An 18,509-nucleotide genomic window follows, 5' to 3' on the forward strand; every position below is an offset into this window, starting at 1 on the left:
ATTCTGTCTAGCAGAACTTCCTGTCCTTGTTTTGCCTAGCAGAACTTCTCGAGCTCTGCCTTCAGAGGTTAACTTCATCAGATCATTATCCTTCATCTCTCAATTGAGTAACTTCATTAACAACTGAATGATTTCAAGCTTTGAATGAGAATCATAAAGATCTGAGTTTCTTTAAAGCTGTGGAAGCAGTCTTACAAGAAATGACAGGCTTACTTATCTCTTCATTGACAAATGCAGCAATCAGAGCATAAGCATTTTTGTCTCTACTCTTCCAAATTTCTACTTCTTTTTCAGCTGTACGCTTCTCTGGCTCCTCGCTGTCATCTTTGCTTTCATAGACATCATCACGCAAATCATTAAAAATAAGAGTGCTCTTAACTTTTTGAATCCATTCTTGATAGTTGTCTTTACTAGAAAGATCTATTCTAACAATTGAAAATAAAGAATGCATTGGAATTTAAGGCCCGTTTGGTTGCTGGCATAGGAACTGAAAATTATAATAGAAAAATGGAATGAGAATGGAAATGGGGAATGGGAATAGAAAAGGGCCAATTCCAATCTTGTTTGGTTCACTTGGAATTCGATTGAGAATATGTTAATCCATTGTTTGGTTGTACATAAATGGAATAGGAATAAGGTTAAGTTTTGTATTTTTAAAAATATTTCTCCTAAATTTTTTAGTTTTAATTTATTATTTTTTGGTTAATTTTTTCAATAATGGTAAAAAGGTTAATTTATTTTCATTTTTTAAAACAAATAGATATAATAAAAAAAATGTTATTAAAAAAAAGTAAAATTTTTTTAAAAAAAAATTATAAGTTAAAAAAAAAAAAACAAAACAGATTGGGAATAGGAATGGCCTGTTCCGATAACAACTCTTTTTTGGCATAGACATATGCTCATTTTACGAGCAAAATTGGAATGTCTTTCTATTCCCAATTCTGATTGAGCATACCAAACAACGAATATATAACATATTCTAATTTTCTCTTCCTATTCCAGTTCTATTCTAGCAACCAAACGGGCCCTTTGCGTGCAATCTAAAGTCTATTTTCTATTTTATTCTTGAAGCAAAATTTCAAATTCATTTACTTCATAATCATAACCAAAATTTCAGAGTATGATTTTAAACTTATAATCATCTTGTGACTACTCATAGCTTTCTACAGGTTCTTCAATTCAAAATCACCTTGGCTCTAATACCACTGTAATAGGCTCAATTGTGATTCACATGCACATAGATTATTATTGGAAAATAAATGAATATATAGAACACAAATTGTTAAGACAGTTAGGAGCAAAACTGTAGAACTAAACTACCAAAAGCTACCCTCTAGTTAATTAATAATACAAAGATCCTGAAGGATTATTCATCATTATTAAAATTCACAACATTTCTTGAGACATATAAACATGGGTTACATTTCTCCTAACACCCTGAAGTCATGTTCTTCCTATTAAGCTATTTAATGGGCTCTTTTACAAGCACTTTCCATTAGATATTTCAATTTTTATGGAATTTGCTGCAGCTTTATGCTGAGCACTTCTAGGACATTTGAGATGGGATTATTGTATGCCCTAGCTACTTGTCTTGGTGTTGGTGCCATGCCATACGCATCTCTCTTGGGTCCTTCAAAGTAGGCTCCCACTAGCTTCGGATCCAAATCAATTACCACATGGATAAAGAGGACTGTGTCTGTCGTTTGTGTACCTTGGATGAGGCTACGATTGAGACCCATTTCATTTTCCATTGCCCCACCTACTATGAGATTAAAGGGAGATTTTATTGTTTATCTAGAGAGTGTAGATCTCTCACAACTTTCTTTGATTACACGAATCATAGGTGCCTTGCGCTTTATCTCCTAGAGACTATGCAGTCCGTGACCACACTCTACAACTCTTATTCCCCCAGAGATAGGTCCCGAACCAGCTCATCACCGCCTTCCTCTCTTCCTCATCTCTGGTGCGGGGGGTGAAGCGATCGTCTAGTACCATCAATCACCCTAGATTTGTGAAACCCCACAACAGATTTATTTGTTAGTGACACCCCTCTTGCAACTCTCATTGATAGTTTGGGGTCCTTACTCACCCTGGACTGTATCCTTTGGCGTTGGAATACTTTCAGCCAAGGAAGGGTCCCTAGTCCTTTCCTTGTTGTTGACTTCTTTGTTTCTTTTGTTTCTTGCTTGCTCTTTCCTCAACACCGTTTAGTGTTCTTGTAGCCCACTGTTTCTTTAGTTGTACACTCTTAGTCCCTTAGATGCTTTTGGTTGTCTCTTGTTGGACATTAATAATATTATCTTATCTTATCTCAATACTTCTAAATATGGGTCCATGTAATGCTTTGCTTGGGAACCCAAAAGAAATAAACCTAATATGTTACAAAGTTCAGTAAATAACTAAGTTTAAATTTTAAATACAATGTCCATAATAATAAATGAGTAATAGATTCATGATCTCATAAGCAAATACATTAGTACAATTGATACAATGAAGCACATCCAAATAACTACATCCTCTACACAAACCACAATTTGTGTCCCATACCACAAAAGCAATATTGATTGAATTCGATTCCATGACAGGCAGCCTGATATGTAGTGGTTTTCAGAATCCAGGTTCTCATAAATGCTCATCAAAGTAAATCTTATATAACTTAAATCTCAATTTGAAACATAGAGTACATCATGACATCTAGTCAAATAAACAACATAAAAGGAACTCTCAAAAAGCCTTTGGTGTATGTCCCACATGGCCAGCTAACCAATTCACATGAAAACCCCAATAAAATAACCATCACCATAAAATTCAAAACCCATTGCTAAATAAATACCACAAAAGTCCCAAATCAAGCGTTAGAAAAATAAACGATTTCAATCATATGGTTTAACTTATTTGTTTCCAAAAAGTCTGGTTTGGCCATTAGACGTGTTTACTCATCATAACAATATGTATCTATGTTCCGATAAAACAATTTTACCCTCTCAATTACATACTCAAATAAGGATAATAGTTATCAACAATAATAATAATTATTGTCTATTAATCACTATAATCTTTTATTATCAATAAATCCAAAACTAATCTTAACAAGGAACTAAACATATTATAAATGTATTGGTTTTAAATAAACTAATGTTAAAATCATTATTTAATAAATATATTTAAAAGCATTTTAATTTTAATTAATTTTCAAATAAATTAAAATTAAATATATATATATATGTATATAATTTATTGTAATATAAATTAATTAATATTTAATTAACAATTAAAATTATTTAATAATAATTAATAATCAAAATTTAATACAACAAAAGTTTTTGAATAAAAATAATAAAAAAACCAAAACCCCATAAAGGGTTATTGGCTGCCTCAAGGCAAAATGCTATCGTCTGCCTTAAGGCGGCTGCTGCATGCGCTGCCTTTTTAGACATGCCAACTGTAAGGAAGGATGGGTGGGTCAAACCCTAATCCTATATTATATTTTTTAAAATAAAAATTTCCTATTAAATTAAAAATAGAACCCTCTTTAGTAAATTGACAAAAAAAAATGTATAAAGAATAAAAAACCTTCCTTTTGTTAATATATATATATACACGCTTATATTTTGTAACAGTTGTACGGATAAACTTGGTAGGAAAATAATTTATAGCAAACAATATTTATAATTTTTCTATTTCAATTTGATAAACACTAAGGGTGAATATTTATTTTGAATCAGAGGTGAAGACGAGCAATTATATGAATTTTGTCACATGAATTTGATGAAACTCTAGTTGTTTAATTTGTTTCTCTCCAATTTTTCTTCTATGGAAATTCAATTAAGGGTTTGATAATGAACAAGGTTTCAAAGTCTACATATTGAAATGTGAGATTTTCTATTGTTTACACAGATCCAAGTTAATACATTTAAACCAAACAGCCAAATTGCAAGCACTCAAGAAGACACGAAGAACATAGATCTTTTCAAAATAATTTTCTACCTCGGGTTTCAAACCCTACATCTTATCGATTGCTAGAATCTGAAAAAATGGTGAAACTCTTGCTAATCCAAACCCTTCTAAGCTTTCATTAATTCTTTTGCTCCAATTCCAAATTTTGCTTTCCAAACCTATGTGTCCGAAAATGAACTGCAAACCCTCTAATAAAGATCCCTAACCCTATCTAGAGTTTTTGCTCACCAATTTTCTAAAAGCTATAAACATTATTAAAATATAAAATATTTTAATTGTTTAATCCTTTTATGCACCCTTAAAGCACAATTTAATTAAAATATTATTTTATTTTCTTTTCCCCACTTTATTAATTAGAGCAAGCACTTTTAAAGCATAACTCGTTATTTTAATTAATAACAATATCTAAAGCCTGTTATTTAAATGCAACTCTAATTTAATTATTATTAATTAAATAATTACAATAAATTAATATTAAATCTTTAATCTTTTAATTCTTTTTATCAAATTTATCAAATTAGACTTTTAAATTAAATCCTTTAAGTCGAAGCACATATTTAATTTATTTTCAATTAATATAATATCATCATATTTTAATATTTAGATATATTTTAAATCAAATAACATTTAATAATTTGAATATCATAAGATTAATCCAATCATCATAATTAAACCATTTACCAAGTAAATCACATAGCAAAAATCTCATAGAAACCACATGAGCAAGATCGACTAAAGTCAAAATCAAACATCACATGAAAAGATCACTCACGGGTTTTCAAAAGGGTAGATAGTCAATACAAGTCCTCCTTACGACAAGTAATTAGGCTATGACTAGGATTAGGCCTGAAAATTATCTTCCCATTCCTACCACTGAGTTCTTACGATAGGGCATGCTCATCCTGACAATTTAAGGAAGTCGATGCCTGGTACTTGCAAACCTGTATAAAAGAGGAGCATGTACATATGCATATATATCTAAACTAAACAAGCAATGGTAGGAAGTGGTGCATCATGTACATTTTGACTAACATGTGATTATGATTTCCTTAACCATATCAGACACATCAAACAAAAATGTAAAACAAACACGCATACTATAAACATGCGAGTATGGGATAAGTACCATAGTAAGTCATGCGTATAAATAACATTAGATTCCAATATAAATAACTCATATTCATGAATACACAATAATCATCATTTAAAGACATATCATATGACATCATAATGAAAGCAATTGCATTTACTAAATAGGAGTCATTATAGCATCATCTTAAGAAAGTAGTAATAATCATTGAATAGCACATGAAATGGATCAACTATGTAATCAATTTGGATATATAATCAAGTCATGAAATAATGTCATATAATTGTAAAACAATATCTCTGAAACTAACACATGCATGAAAATAGGCCTAAAAGAGTTCGACAATTAGAACATAAAAGAAAACTATGGGTGGGCACTACAGTCCACCTAGCCAGATATCATGTTGAATCGTGTAATACTTTGAAGTCTTCTATATATGCTTTACCAATGTGCACTCTTTCTCTTTCATTAACTAAAAGTTATCTTTCTTGTCTTTGAAAAACAATTATGATCTCAAATTGGTATTTAGTAGCACCTTGACTCTTTATTACAAGGAAAGAGAAAAGTGAATAATGGTGTACTGAGTGATTGGTAAGATGGAATTTAGTTGGAAAAATGGTTCTAGGATCAGTTCCTTGCGAGTGCAGAATTGAGTAATGGCAGTTTTGGCTGATGAGTCACTTATATTCAGCTGAATTGTATTATTATGTTCCTTATAAGTTTAGGTTTATGATTTGGATGTATGAAGATTACTTCCTTGGAGGATAATAAGTGTGGTGGACTTAAAAGTTAATTAAAATTCTCGAGGTTTTATAGTCTATGATAATTGAACAAAGTTTCTAAAATGCCCCGTGATAGAATTTTTGATGAAAAAATCTGACAGCTATTTGTTCTGTCATTGTTAAAATCAACTCCAAAAGAAAAGTAACTGGGCTTACACTTATCTGTTGTAGTGTATATATATATATATATATATATATATTTGAGGAAACATGAAAAATTTATTATTATTAGTAACTTATTAATTAGTTTAATATTTTTCTGTTAATTTTATATAAAAAGTAGGGTACACGTAATTGGGAAACTTGCTAATCTATGAATATCTCTGTGAGAGCTTTGATAAAATGCTAATTGGCAAAAAGTAGCTCATCAAATATTCTGTGGGTTTCACGTTTAGTGAATGGGAATTTGTGTAAAATGTCTCTCCTGCCATTTATAAAATATAATTTTTGTATGAAATTATTTGTGATATTGCTATTAGGATTCATGTGTGTAGTTTTTGAGTCAAACTCATTGACACATGTTTCAGGAAATCTATTGTTGAACTTATTCAAGGTTGCAATTTGTCTGTGAAGGTTTTTGAAATCATGAGGTATCAGGAGGACACACGGCAGGCTCAGTTGGAAGCAGAGAAGGCGGAGTATCAATCACGGCAAGCACAAATTGATATTGTGAGTATCAATTTCATCTTTGTTATTGCAATCTCAAGGTTGCAGAGAGGATGGGCCCCTAATTTCACTGTTACAATTTGGTGGTAGCGGATGCTAATAACAAATAGAATGATAGATGAGTTTGAATTTATAGCAATGGGATTATTTGGAAGTTTCAAAATTTGTTTAGTAAGGCACATGCAGATACCATTTTGGGCTGTTTGTATGCATTAATTAATTAAACGAACCAATCTATTTAAACAACTAGAAACTAAACAAGTTAAATAGATTTGATAAAAATAACAATTCATACCAGACATAAACCAGCACAATTAAAGAACATAAGAGATTTTTACAATGATCCAATCTGAGGAAGTATAAGTTTCATTAGATTTGTCAACATAAGCATATGGTGAAATCCAGAAACTCTAAGATATGTCCTGGAATGACTAATAATGCCTTATAGATAACAAAGACTGCAAAAGATTTTTCCCACATGCAAACTAATAACACGGTCTCAATGAAATGTTCCATAGGAAGTGTGCTATGATGCAAATTATTGTCTAGTAAGGTAACTGTAATATTACTGCTGATGATATTAATGGTATTTAGCGCATAACAATCTACCTATCATATTACCATATGCGACGCTTTCTGGTGAGCGAAATGAGAACTTGAGTTTAAATGCCTGTGTACATTCAGCAACGTTTTTATCATGAGCACTGTGTAAGGAAATATAGCATCTTGAAGGAGAGCAACAAGAGAGTGCAGCAATTGATAGCTTTCCATTATATGGCTAGACATCTGACAAATAACTAATAAGCAAGGGTTGCAATCTTAACTTTTTGATGTTAATTCTTTTTTATAAGTTGCTACATATGTGCACCCTCTAATAAAAAAAATGATGAGCAATAACTGGCAGCAGCACAGGAAAGCAGAGAAGACATGAACAAAGGCCGATCTTTTGCAGCAGAATCAGGATTCAGTTAATTGTCATACAGATTCCCAGGTACAATCCATAGACTTATCTGATGGAGCTTGCACGGATATTGGACTACTGGGAGAAGCAGGGGTAATTTGACAATTCATATTGCCGAACTTAGACAGAAATTCAATAAAAAATTGGAGAAAGGAGGAATGAAAAACCGAATTAATTGTCAAATTTATGTAAAGGGTTTCTTCATTGCTGTCTTCACCTCTGAAGATGTGATTGCAAAATTATCTGCTGTCTGTGCAAAAATGGCACCCAAATTTGAACCTTTTCTGTGCATTGCCTTAAACCTATTGGTATCCACTTATACAACTGCCATTAGATCTGAATATTTGATCAGAGAAATTCCCAGAATAAAATGGCCGTTCGCTGGTGGACATGGATATTGGGTTTTTGATAGGAGATTCATACTTATATGCAAGATTGCAAATCGCAATGATTTCAAAAATTCCAAAAAACATTGCATTTGTTTTAGATAACGGTCAATGGCTCTAATTGGTGGAAATTGTGGAGGATGTTTTCTATTGTTGCAGATGTGGCAGCAGGATGCACAATGAATAATGATGCAATCTAAAACCTAAAACCACTATATCTGGAAACAAATACATGCAATCCCTAACGTAATAACAGCAATGTGATAATCTTGAATACCAAAGACAAATCTCCACCTGTTTTGGATCCCCCTCCACTAATTAATAAGGAAGTCGAAACAGATAGTTACAAACTAAGGGAACAAGCAAGTGAGCAAGATCCAGTTAATTCTATGACGGCAGTAAAAAGGATCAGAATATTGTAATATCAAAGAATTGTAGACCGGAAGCTAAAGAAAAGATAAACAATGTGGATCATGAACAATGACAGATCCAGGTGATCTTCTAGAGGGAAGCATCAAATGATCAACTGTTTATCCTGAATAAATAACATTGGGAATATGGATCTTGATGGTGCAGGTTTTGATATTATCCCGAGGAAGAATGTTCTGAGGAAGATAAACTAGGCAAAGTTGATCCTAGACGTATCAGTTAGTCTGCTACCAAACTGCTGGGGAAGTTTCGTAAATCCAGAGGAAGGAAATCCATTAAACAGAGAAGGAAAAATGATGCCTCAGAGAAGGGTTTGCTTAACATTAGAGATTTTTTATCCAAATTCTAGGGAGTAAAGTTCTCCCTTTGAGGCCAATAAAGATTCTCACATGGAATCTCAGAGAACTAACGACTCTTGACGATTTGCATTTACTTAAGCATCATAAATGCCTTATATCATAAATGCACTATGGACTACCATCTTTGTTATTATTCCATGTATGTGATTTATTAGATATTGTAGTAAATTGTTGATTTTTCATGGATCGCTGCAATTGCAATAGCACTGCCATAATGTTTGGTATGTGCTTTCCAAATGGCAGCGTTCTCTTGTATTTGTATAAGGAATAAACCAAGAGAAGAGATGTCCCATGCCATGTCCCCTCATGGGACATGTCTATTAATCAGTATAATTAATATAGTGGAAAACTTATCTATCTATCTATATATATATATGAATCAGTGTAATTGTATTAATTTCTCCTTCATCTCACAGGTTTATCCTACTAAAGCCACCAAAGCATCAACACTCCCTCCTAGCTAGGGATGATAAACACAGGACATCTATAACATCACTAGTAATATTAGGTATGGCAAGTTTTGAAAGATATCTTTGATCAAAAGATATTCACCATTTCGATATCACATTTGATATCATGAGTATTGGTCTTCCAAAATATTGACACAAGATATTCACCAAGTACTCAAAAGGTTTGATAGCACATATGGTATCATGAGTATTGGTCTCCCAAAATACATGATATTCACTAGTTATTCAATAAGGTTTGATATCACATCTGATATCATAAGTCTTGGTCTTCCAGAATACATGATATTCACCAATTACCCAATAAGGTTTGATATCACATTTGATATCATGAGTATTGGTTTTCCAGAATACATGATATTCACCAATTACCCAATAAGATTTGATATCACATCTGATATCATGAGTATTGATCTTCCAGAATACATGATATTCACCAAATCCTTTGAGTAATGGCCTTCCAAAATTTCGAGATGCAAGATATTCACCAAGTATTGTGAGTAATGGCCTCCTAGAACATCAAGTCGCATGATATTTACCAAGTACTTTGTGTAATGGCCCTCTAGAAGATCAATTTGCATAACATTCACCATGTACTGAAAAAATGTTTATAAGGTACGTGCATAAACATTCTCGTAATGCTTACCATATAAACATCCAACATGCAAAGTATAATCTATCATAATTTGCATAGATATCGAAAGATATCCATCATAATAGAAAATTAAGTTATTGTAAGATCGTCATCTTTCAATAAATTTTGAAAATATAAGTGACATCATTTGGAAGTCGTCACTTCCTTATTATGTACACAAGGGGTAGGCCTGTTAAATTCACATAGTCACGAGGTATATTAATGAATCATAATCCTCTTGACTGCTACAATCTATTGATCATTGGAGAATCCATCACAACATAGTTTACTCTTTTTGAATCAATATGACGGAGATCACCAAAGTTTGACTGAATCGTATCCTCTACCTGCTCCTTTAGATGGATGTGTCAAACTCCCTTTGAACATCAATCTTCTGAGCTCCTCATCCAATGTTACCTTTGATATGAAGTGTTAGACTCCCTCTTTTTCGTGCAAGAACATTCTCAAAAGAAAAGATCATGGCAAATAGCTCTCATAATATATGTTGAAAATATAAATAAGAGAGAGACCTATGTAATACTCAATATAAGATCATTCCAATAATATAGATAAATATTTATGCTTGAACATATAAGCATACAGTCCATCTTATATATATATATATTTATAGAAGATGCCATATTCCATGTTGATGTTTCTTTTCAACATATTATTATTATTTTTAATAATGCCACATATAAAAATCTAAAGTGACCAATTTCACTTGTATTCATAAGAAATAATTTATACTTACCTCCAACGTTGGTAACATTATATCTCTTTTAAATATCGTTGTAGTAAGATCCTCTTATATATTGACTCCCTTAGATTCAAGATATCAATAATATTTAACTAGTTTAAAAATAATTGTAACTGATGTGTAATTTTCTCACAACCAGCTCTTCTCATTATCGTGTCTCTTCAAGAACAATTGGTTTATTGAATTCTTCCAACATTACTGATTCCACAGTTGATGTCTTTGCCACGTAGGTGGGAGACAGACACCCTTATCTTGTTTATGTCCAATTTGGCCATACCTTTCCAAGTCAAACCCAATATATATTTAAAAAAAATTGATGAATGTGGTTAGAGAAAAGGTAGACAAAAATGTTGATAGATCCAGTTGCGTGGAAGTCACAGAGAGACACCCAAATTGGGTGGGATCTCGACCCAGATTGGCTCGATCTTGGGTTTGAAGAATGAGTGCACCAATGGTGTGCTGGCATGGACATGGAACTCAGATGGTAGGAGGATGAGTGTGCAACATGTTCGCAGAGACCAAGGATGGATCGCTGATGGAAAATGTTTGTAGATTGTATAACACGGATCCTTGTTGGCTCCTCACTCATTGCTGAGGGAGATTGGATTTGCAAGTTAGAGATGCATGTTGATCCAACTTTGGCTGCAATGTTGCTTATCTCTGCTTGAATTGATTTGATCTAATGTAAATGAAAGTGTTGGTTCATGAAATGGCCATGTTACAAGGAGTGTCCACACTTGGATGGCAAATATGAAAGATGCTGACAAATACAAAGGCCTCCCAGACTAAGTATTTTGCACAAACAAAATTTTCAGAAACTAATATTGGTGAAATCAAAAAACATGTGCAGATCTGAAAATTGAAAATGATTTCTGCATATTTGTCTAGATGATGGTTAAATGAATCTATTCAATGTTGATTCGATATGAGTAGGGCATGAGGTTATATATATGATTCATCTCTGTCAATTGTATCATCGCATGTTTGAAATTCTTCCTATAATCTATCCATACATTGCAGGTCAATCATTTATCAGAATCATCAATAATAATTAGATCAAATCTTTCTTAGATAACTTGGCTCTGATACCATGTTGAATGTTCGTGGATCGCTACAGATGTAATAACACTGCCATAATGTCTAGTATGTGCTTTCCAAATGGCAGTGCCCTCTTGTATTTGTATGAGGAATAAACCAAGAGAAGAGACATGTCCCTTCATGGGACATGTCTATTCATCAATATAATTAATATAGTGGCAAACTTATATATATATATATATCATTGTAATTATATTAATTTCTCTTTGTTCTCATAGGTTTATCCTACTAAAGCTACCAAAACATCAACATAAATAATGGAGGTTCTTTGTAATTTTGTAATTATGACTATTATATTCTGTAAATGCACTAATTTCTTTTTATTTTTTCCAATGTTGTACGAAGTTTTGGGACGAGGACGTGTTTCCAGTATGGGTACAATTTAGGGCACAATTTAGGGCCAATTTATAGGGGATGGCAGGGGACGACTATTAGAAAATAAGGAAATATTTATATATAGAGACAAATTTCAAATACACATATCATAACATCGATAAACCATTCACCGTATACATTTGAAACTCAATACATAGCAAGTTAACAAAAATCATATACTTCCATTGTAAAAATATGACAGTCATATAGCAAAAATTCATTTCATACATGAAATGACATAAAATATAGAAATGTAAACAATAGACATACTATTATAACTAAATTGCTATATAGTAAACAATAACTTAGAAGCCTAACTCCACAATCAATTGTCCATAATAATAGGAGTTCGGTAGGTAGAGGAGCGAAGTTCCTTGGCAAGCAATTTGGACTCTTGTTGTAATTCTTCCTTCAAGTTGGTAGTAGAATTTGGCTTCCATGGAGGACATCTTACATTTATTCTAGTTCTTCTATTCTTCATCAAGACATATCACAAACATTCCCATTCATGAGTTTTCAACTTCTATGGTTTCTTTGGGTCAAGGCTATTAAATATCATAGTTGATTGCATACTAAATTCAGTCGCATCCATGAAGGTAGTTGTATTTCTCATTGTTGATTCAGTTCTACTACATGCTAGCATTTCCTTTATCACATGTATGTTGTATATGTGCCATTGTTTGTGCATGTGCCCTTGTGTAGTCTCCATGGATGCTTGCGACATGGTAGTCCCGTGTAACAAACGAATTTTCTAGTCTAGAAAAGAAGAGCTATATTCTGAAATAAAGCAGATATGAAAGCAATATTTGAAACCAAAGTACCGAATTGAACATTTGTTAATGTTTAGCGTCAGAAGAAGCAAAACATAAATTTCTTGATAACTGGAGTTACTACTGTTCTCTGTGAATGACAAAGATACAAACATACATATTTGTATACATATTAATATATGCATACATATACGTATGCCTAAATCCCTGTCATGCCTCATAAGATTATCGACAGAGATAAGATCATATTGTTAACCGACTCCATAGTGGTCTGGCTTCATATTGCCGGCAGACTTCATGCTTTGTATCGGGGTTCATATAGGTTTTATATATATCGTGTTTGTTTGTTTCGAACCATTATTGAGCCCTGATATATTATTGGGCCTTAACATAATTTAGTTAAGTTGGCAGTTAAACAAACTAACATGCCTCCAAAGAGGCATGTCCCTACGTGGCTCTTGAGCCACGTAGAGACATGACTCTTCAGAGTCATGTCTGTACATTTTATATATATATATATATATATATATATATATATCTCTATGCTCTGCCGTAGGGAAAGCATCAATTCCTTGGCATTTGAGTACCTACAATAAGCATGAGCATATTCAAAACATTATTTGCAGTTATTCACATCAATTCATTTGTTACAAGCAATCCAGTGATTCAACTACTGCTGAAGGAGGAAGTCAATCATATATATTGCTGAAGTCACAGTCAGAGATAAGTATTTAAATTCTGCATAATTCAAATTAGAAACTTATCTGCAAGCATTCTTTTGTAATTGTTTATCTATCAGAAATCCACTATACATAACATGGTATCAGAGTTGTACTGATAAAAAAACTTTTACAAAATATCCAGTCTAAACTGATTTCAAAAGTTAAAAGGAAGAAAGTTTTAAATCAAGCATTAAAATGGTGAATCACGTAAGAATAGAAGATAGGCTAGATGGAGCATCAAACTTCTTATCTTGGAAAATCAGATTATTAATAGTACTAAGAGAGATGGAATTAGAAAATTACATTGAATCAAATTTACTCATGCCTGAAAATGAATCCGAGAAAGTAACATGGAAAAGGCATAATAATAAAGCGATGAAAATTATCATAGATTCAGTAAAGGATCATATATTCCATCTATAGCCAATCTTAAAACTGCATTTGAAATGTTCTCCACCATTCAAAATACATTTGAAATTAATAATACAAGTAGATTATTAACTTTAAAACAAGATCTACTTTACATAAAGATGAAAAGTGGAGAATTTATAACCTCTTACTTCCTAAGAATCACTGAATTAAAAGATCAACTTGCAACTATGCAAAGCCAAGTGGATGATAAGGAACTAAGCATGATTGCTCTTAGAGGTCTTCCACTGTCATGGGAAACCTTCATATGAGGTTTAAGTTCTCGACCGGAACTTCCAAAATTTGATCAACTAAAGAATGAATGCACTCAAGAGGAGTTTAGACTAGCTTCCAGAGGTCTAAGTTCAAATCAAGAAGGAGACATCCAAGCATTATATACCAAATCAAATAAGAAAAGAAAGTTTAAGAGTAACAAGAAGGATTTCAACAAAAATCACAAAACTCACAAACATGACTAATCCAAAGTCAGATGTTTTAAATGTGATAAACTTGGTCACTCCTATTATGTATGTCCAAAAAAGCAAAAAATTCAAGTAGCTTTAGCAGAAGTTAAAGAAGAAACTTATGAGAAAATGGATAAAGAAAATTATGCATTCCTCGTAGCTCTCTCAAGTGAATTAAGCACTAATCACAATACCTGGATCATAGATAGTGGAGCTTCTCGTCATATCATAGGATTTAAGGATAAGTTTGAAACCTTTTCAAAACACGAGTCAGAAGAAGTAACTATTGGAGATAATTCCTCTCACCCTATTAAAGGAATTGTTTCTTATTCTATCCAACTGAATTCTGGAATCACACTTCAACTCAAGAATGTCCTTTATGTACTAGGGATCAAAAGAAATCTTGTCTCCATCTCCGGACTTGCTGATCAAGGGTACAAAATTGCATTTCAAGAAGATAGAGTTCTATCTTGGACCAAGAACTCATCTATTAAGAAAGCCATCTCCATTGGAGTCAAAGATGGAAGTCTTTATAAACTTTGTAATAATCAAAATCCTAACTTAAACTTAACCCTTAGTAATGATAAGTCAAATTCCTCTGAAATTTGGCATAGAAGACTAGGTCATCTTAACTTTCGAACCATATCATCTATAGGTAAAGTTGTAAAAGGTCTACCTAATCTGAAAGCAGATAATTCAAGTATTTGTAAAGGGTGTGCTTTAGGTAAAAATACTAAACATTCCTTTCCCAAAAGTGATCATAAATCTAAATCCATTCTTGATTTGATTCATACAGATCTTTGTGGTCCTATGTCAGTCCCCTCTTTTAATGGATGTCTTTTCTATATAATTTTCATTGATGATTACTCTAGGAGAACTTGGATCTATTTTTTAAAACAAAAGGAGTCATTTGAGGTCTTATCCAAGTTTAAAGAGTTTAAAGCCTTAGTTGAAAATCAGTCAGGTCAAAAGATCAAAACCCTAAGGTCTGACAATGGAGGTGAGTACACTTCTGATATCTTTAAGAACTTCTATATTTCTGTTGGGATTAAGAGGGAGTTTTCTGTACCTTATAATCCTCAACAGAATGGAATAGCTGAAAGGAAAAATAGATCTATTGTTGAATCAGCCAGAGCCATGTGACATGATCAAAATCTTCACTACTCCTTTTGGGCTGAAGCATCCAATACTGTTGTCTACATTCAAAATCGATGCCCTCACTCCATATTAGAAAATACCACTCTAGAAGAAGTATTTACTGGTACTAAGCCAGACTTAAGCCACTTGAGAATATTCGGATGTCCAGTCTATATTCACATATCAAAAGAGAAAACAACCAAATTGGAACCTTCCGAGAAAAAGGGAATATTCATTGGATATAGTGAAACTACAAAAGGATACAGGATCTACATTCCTGGGCAAAGGACAATTGAAATTAGCAGAGATGTAATATTTGAATAAGACATAGCCTTTAAAATTTCTAGTAATAGTGATGAATCCATTTTAGAAGAAGATCAACCTACAGAAATTGAGAGGGAGGATAATTTTGACTTCTCTTCCATGTCTAATCATACAGAACCTGAAAACATCAACAATATCAATAAGAAGAGACCCCTTTGGGCTAGAAAAATGCTAGCAGAAAATCAAGTTGAACCAGATGAAGTAATTTAGGAAAGCAGAAGGACTAGAAATCAATCTTGTCATGTTGCATTACTATCTGAACTCATAAAATCTGAACCTACTAATGTTGAAGAAGCATTTTCACATCAATCTTGGAAGGAAGCTATGATTGAGGAATATAACTCTATATTGAAAAATGATGTATGGGATGTTGTACCAAGACCTAAGAACAAATCAGTTGTTTCTTCCAAATGGTTGTTCAAAATTAAACATGTTGCAGATGCAAAAAATACAAGGCAAGATTTGTAGCCCGAGGTTTCTCTCAGAAAGAAGGTATTGATTATGAAGAAACCCTTGCCCCTGTTGCCAGGTACACTTCAGTCAGAACAATCCTAGCTATTGCAACATCCAAAGGGTGGAAAGTGCATCAGATGGATGTCAAAACAACATTTCTCAATGGTAAGATTGAAGAAGAAGTTTACATTGAACAACCAAAAGGGTTCAATACCTATGATTGCAAGACTCATGTTTGTAAATTAAAGAAAGCACTTTATGGTCTCAAACAGGCTCCCAGAGCCTGGTATGAAAGAATAAATAATCACCTACTGAAATTGGTATATGCCAAAATGAAGCTGACCCTAATCTATACTTAAAAACTGAAGGTGATGATATGGTTATTCTTGTATTATATGTTGATGATTTGCTAATTACAGGTGAGGAACATCTCATAAAGAAGTGTAAGCAAGAACTTACTGTAGAATTTGAAATGAAGGACTTAGGGTTACTTCACTACTTTCTGGGATTAGAAATCTAGCAGCAAGACAATTGTATTATATTGAACCAGGAAAAATATGCAATTGATATCTTAACCAAGTTTGGAATGATGGAATGTAAACCAACTGCTACACCTATGGAAATAAATCTACACAAACTAAAAGATGATATGAACAAATCCAAGGCTGCAGATCCGACTTACTATAGACAAATTATTGGTTCCCTGATGTATTTGGTCAATACTCGTCTGGACATATGCTATGCAACTCACACCTTGAGTCAGTTCATGTGTGCTCCTAAAAAGATACATTTACATGCTGCTAAATACATATTGAGATATTTGAAGGGTACTATTGGAATGAGAATCAAATATGACAAAGTCAACCTTGCACTACTTGGATATTCAGATTCTGATTGCGCTGGAAGTTCCATTGAGCGAAAGAGTACTTCAGGATATTGTTTCAGTCTTGGATCTGGTATGATTTCCTAGTCTAGTCGAAAACAAACTTCAGTAGCATTGAGTTCCATCGAAGCTGAGTACATTGCATCTTCCTTGGGTGCTTGAGAAGCAGTATGGCTACGAAAGTTGTTTTCAGATCTCTTCAAAAGACCGTTGAAGCCCACTGTGATTTATTGTGATAATCAAAGTTGTATTAAGCTTTCTTCTAATCTAGTGTTTCACAATCACTCCAAACATATTGAAATCCCATTTCATTACATCAGAGATATGGTTAATCGAGGAGTCATTCAATTGGAATACATATGTACAAATGATCAGACAGCTGACATCCTTACCAAGCCTCTTGCTAAGTGAAATTGAAATACTTCAGAGAAAGACTTGGTATGATTAATTGTAATGACAAATTTTTGAAATAAAAGATTTATTTCATTTGAGTTTATGCCTCCATTGGTGACTTAATAGTATTTGATATGTAATGAAAGTTGACAATCTTTCATAGACATATTCATTCGTAGAAAATTATTTACAAGGTGGCAATCTTGTAAATAATAAATTTATTTGGGCTTCTCTAGACATTGCTTAAGTGCAAGTAGAGATTATTTGAGCTTCTCTAGACATTGCTCAAGTGTAAGTAGAGATTATGTGTACTTCTCTAGACACTGCTTAAGTGCAAGTAGAGATTATATGAGCTATCTCTAGAAATTGCTTAAGTGCAAGTAGAGATCATTTACTATTCATATTGTGTTGCTTATATGATGATTCTGATTTAATTAATGTTTTACTTCTCCCTAGCTAAAGAGGGAGTTTTAATGTTTAGCATTAGAAGAAGCAAAACATAAATTTCTTGATAACTGGAGTTACTACTGTTCTTTGTGAATGACAGAGATATAAACATACGTATATGTATATATATTAATATATGCATACATATACGTATGCCTACATCCCTGTCATGCCTCATAAGATTATTGGCAGAGATAAGATCATATTGTTAACCGACTCCATAGTGGTCAGGCTTCATATTGCCGGCAGACTTCATGCCTTGTATCGGGGTTCATACAGGCTTTATACATATCGTGTTTGTTTCTTTCAAACCATTATCGAGCCTTGATGTATTATCGGGCCTTAACATAATTTAGTTAAGTTGGCAGTTAAACAAAGTAACATGTCTCCGAAGAGGCATGTCCCTGCGTGGCTACATGGCTCTTGAGCCACGTAGAGACATGACTCTTCGGAGTCATGTTTGTACACTTTATATATATATCTCTATGCTCTGTCGCAAGGAAAGCATCAATTCCTTGAATGCAATAAGCATTAGCATATTCAA

General features: G+C 32.9%; 1 protein-coding gene across 1 annotated transcript in view; it reads left to right on the plus strand.

Moving 5' to 3' along the window:
- Nucleotides 1-18,509, plus strand: part of LOC149560342 (uncharacterized) — a 146,664-nt gene that overhangs the window by 25,338 nt on the left and 102,817 nt on the right. Inside the window, exon 2 of the mRNA XM_089824638.1 lies at nucleotides 6,403-6,498. Within this exon, the coding sequence (XP_089680764.1) occupies nucleotides 6,403-6,498 (96 nt within the window). The remainder of the gene's footprint in view (nucleotides 1-6,402; nucleotides 6,499-18,509) is intronic.

The sequence above is a fragment of the Cupressus sempervirens genome, chromosome 4, assembly GCF_028749045.1.
Source record: "Cupressus sempervirens isolate cs-2001-9-10 chromosome 4, ASM2874904v1, whole genome shotgun sequence".
Lineage (NCBI taxonomy): Eukaryota > Viridiplantae > Streptophyta > Pinopsida > Cupressales > Cupressaceae > Cupressus > Cupressus sempervirens.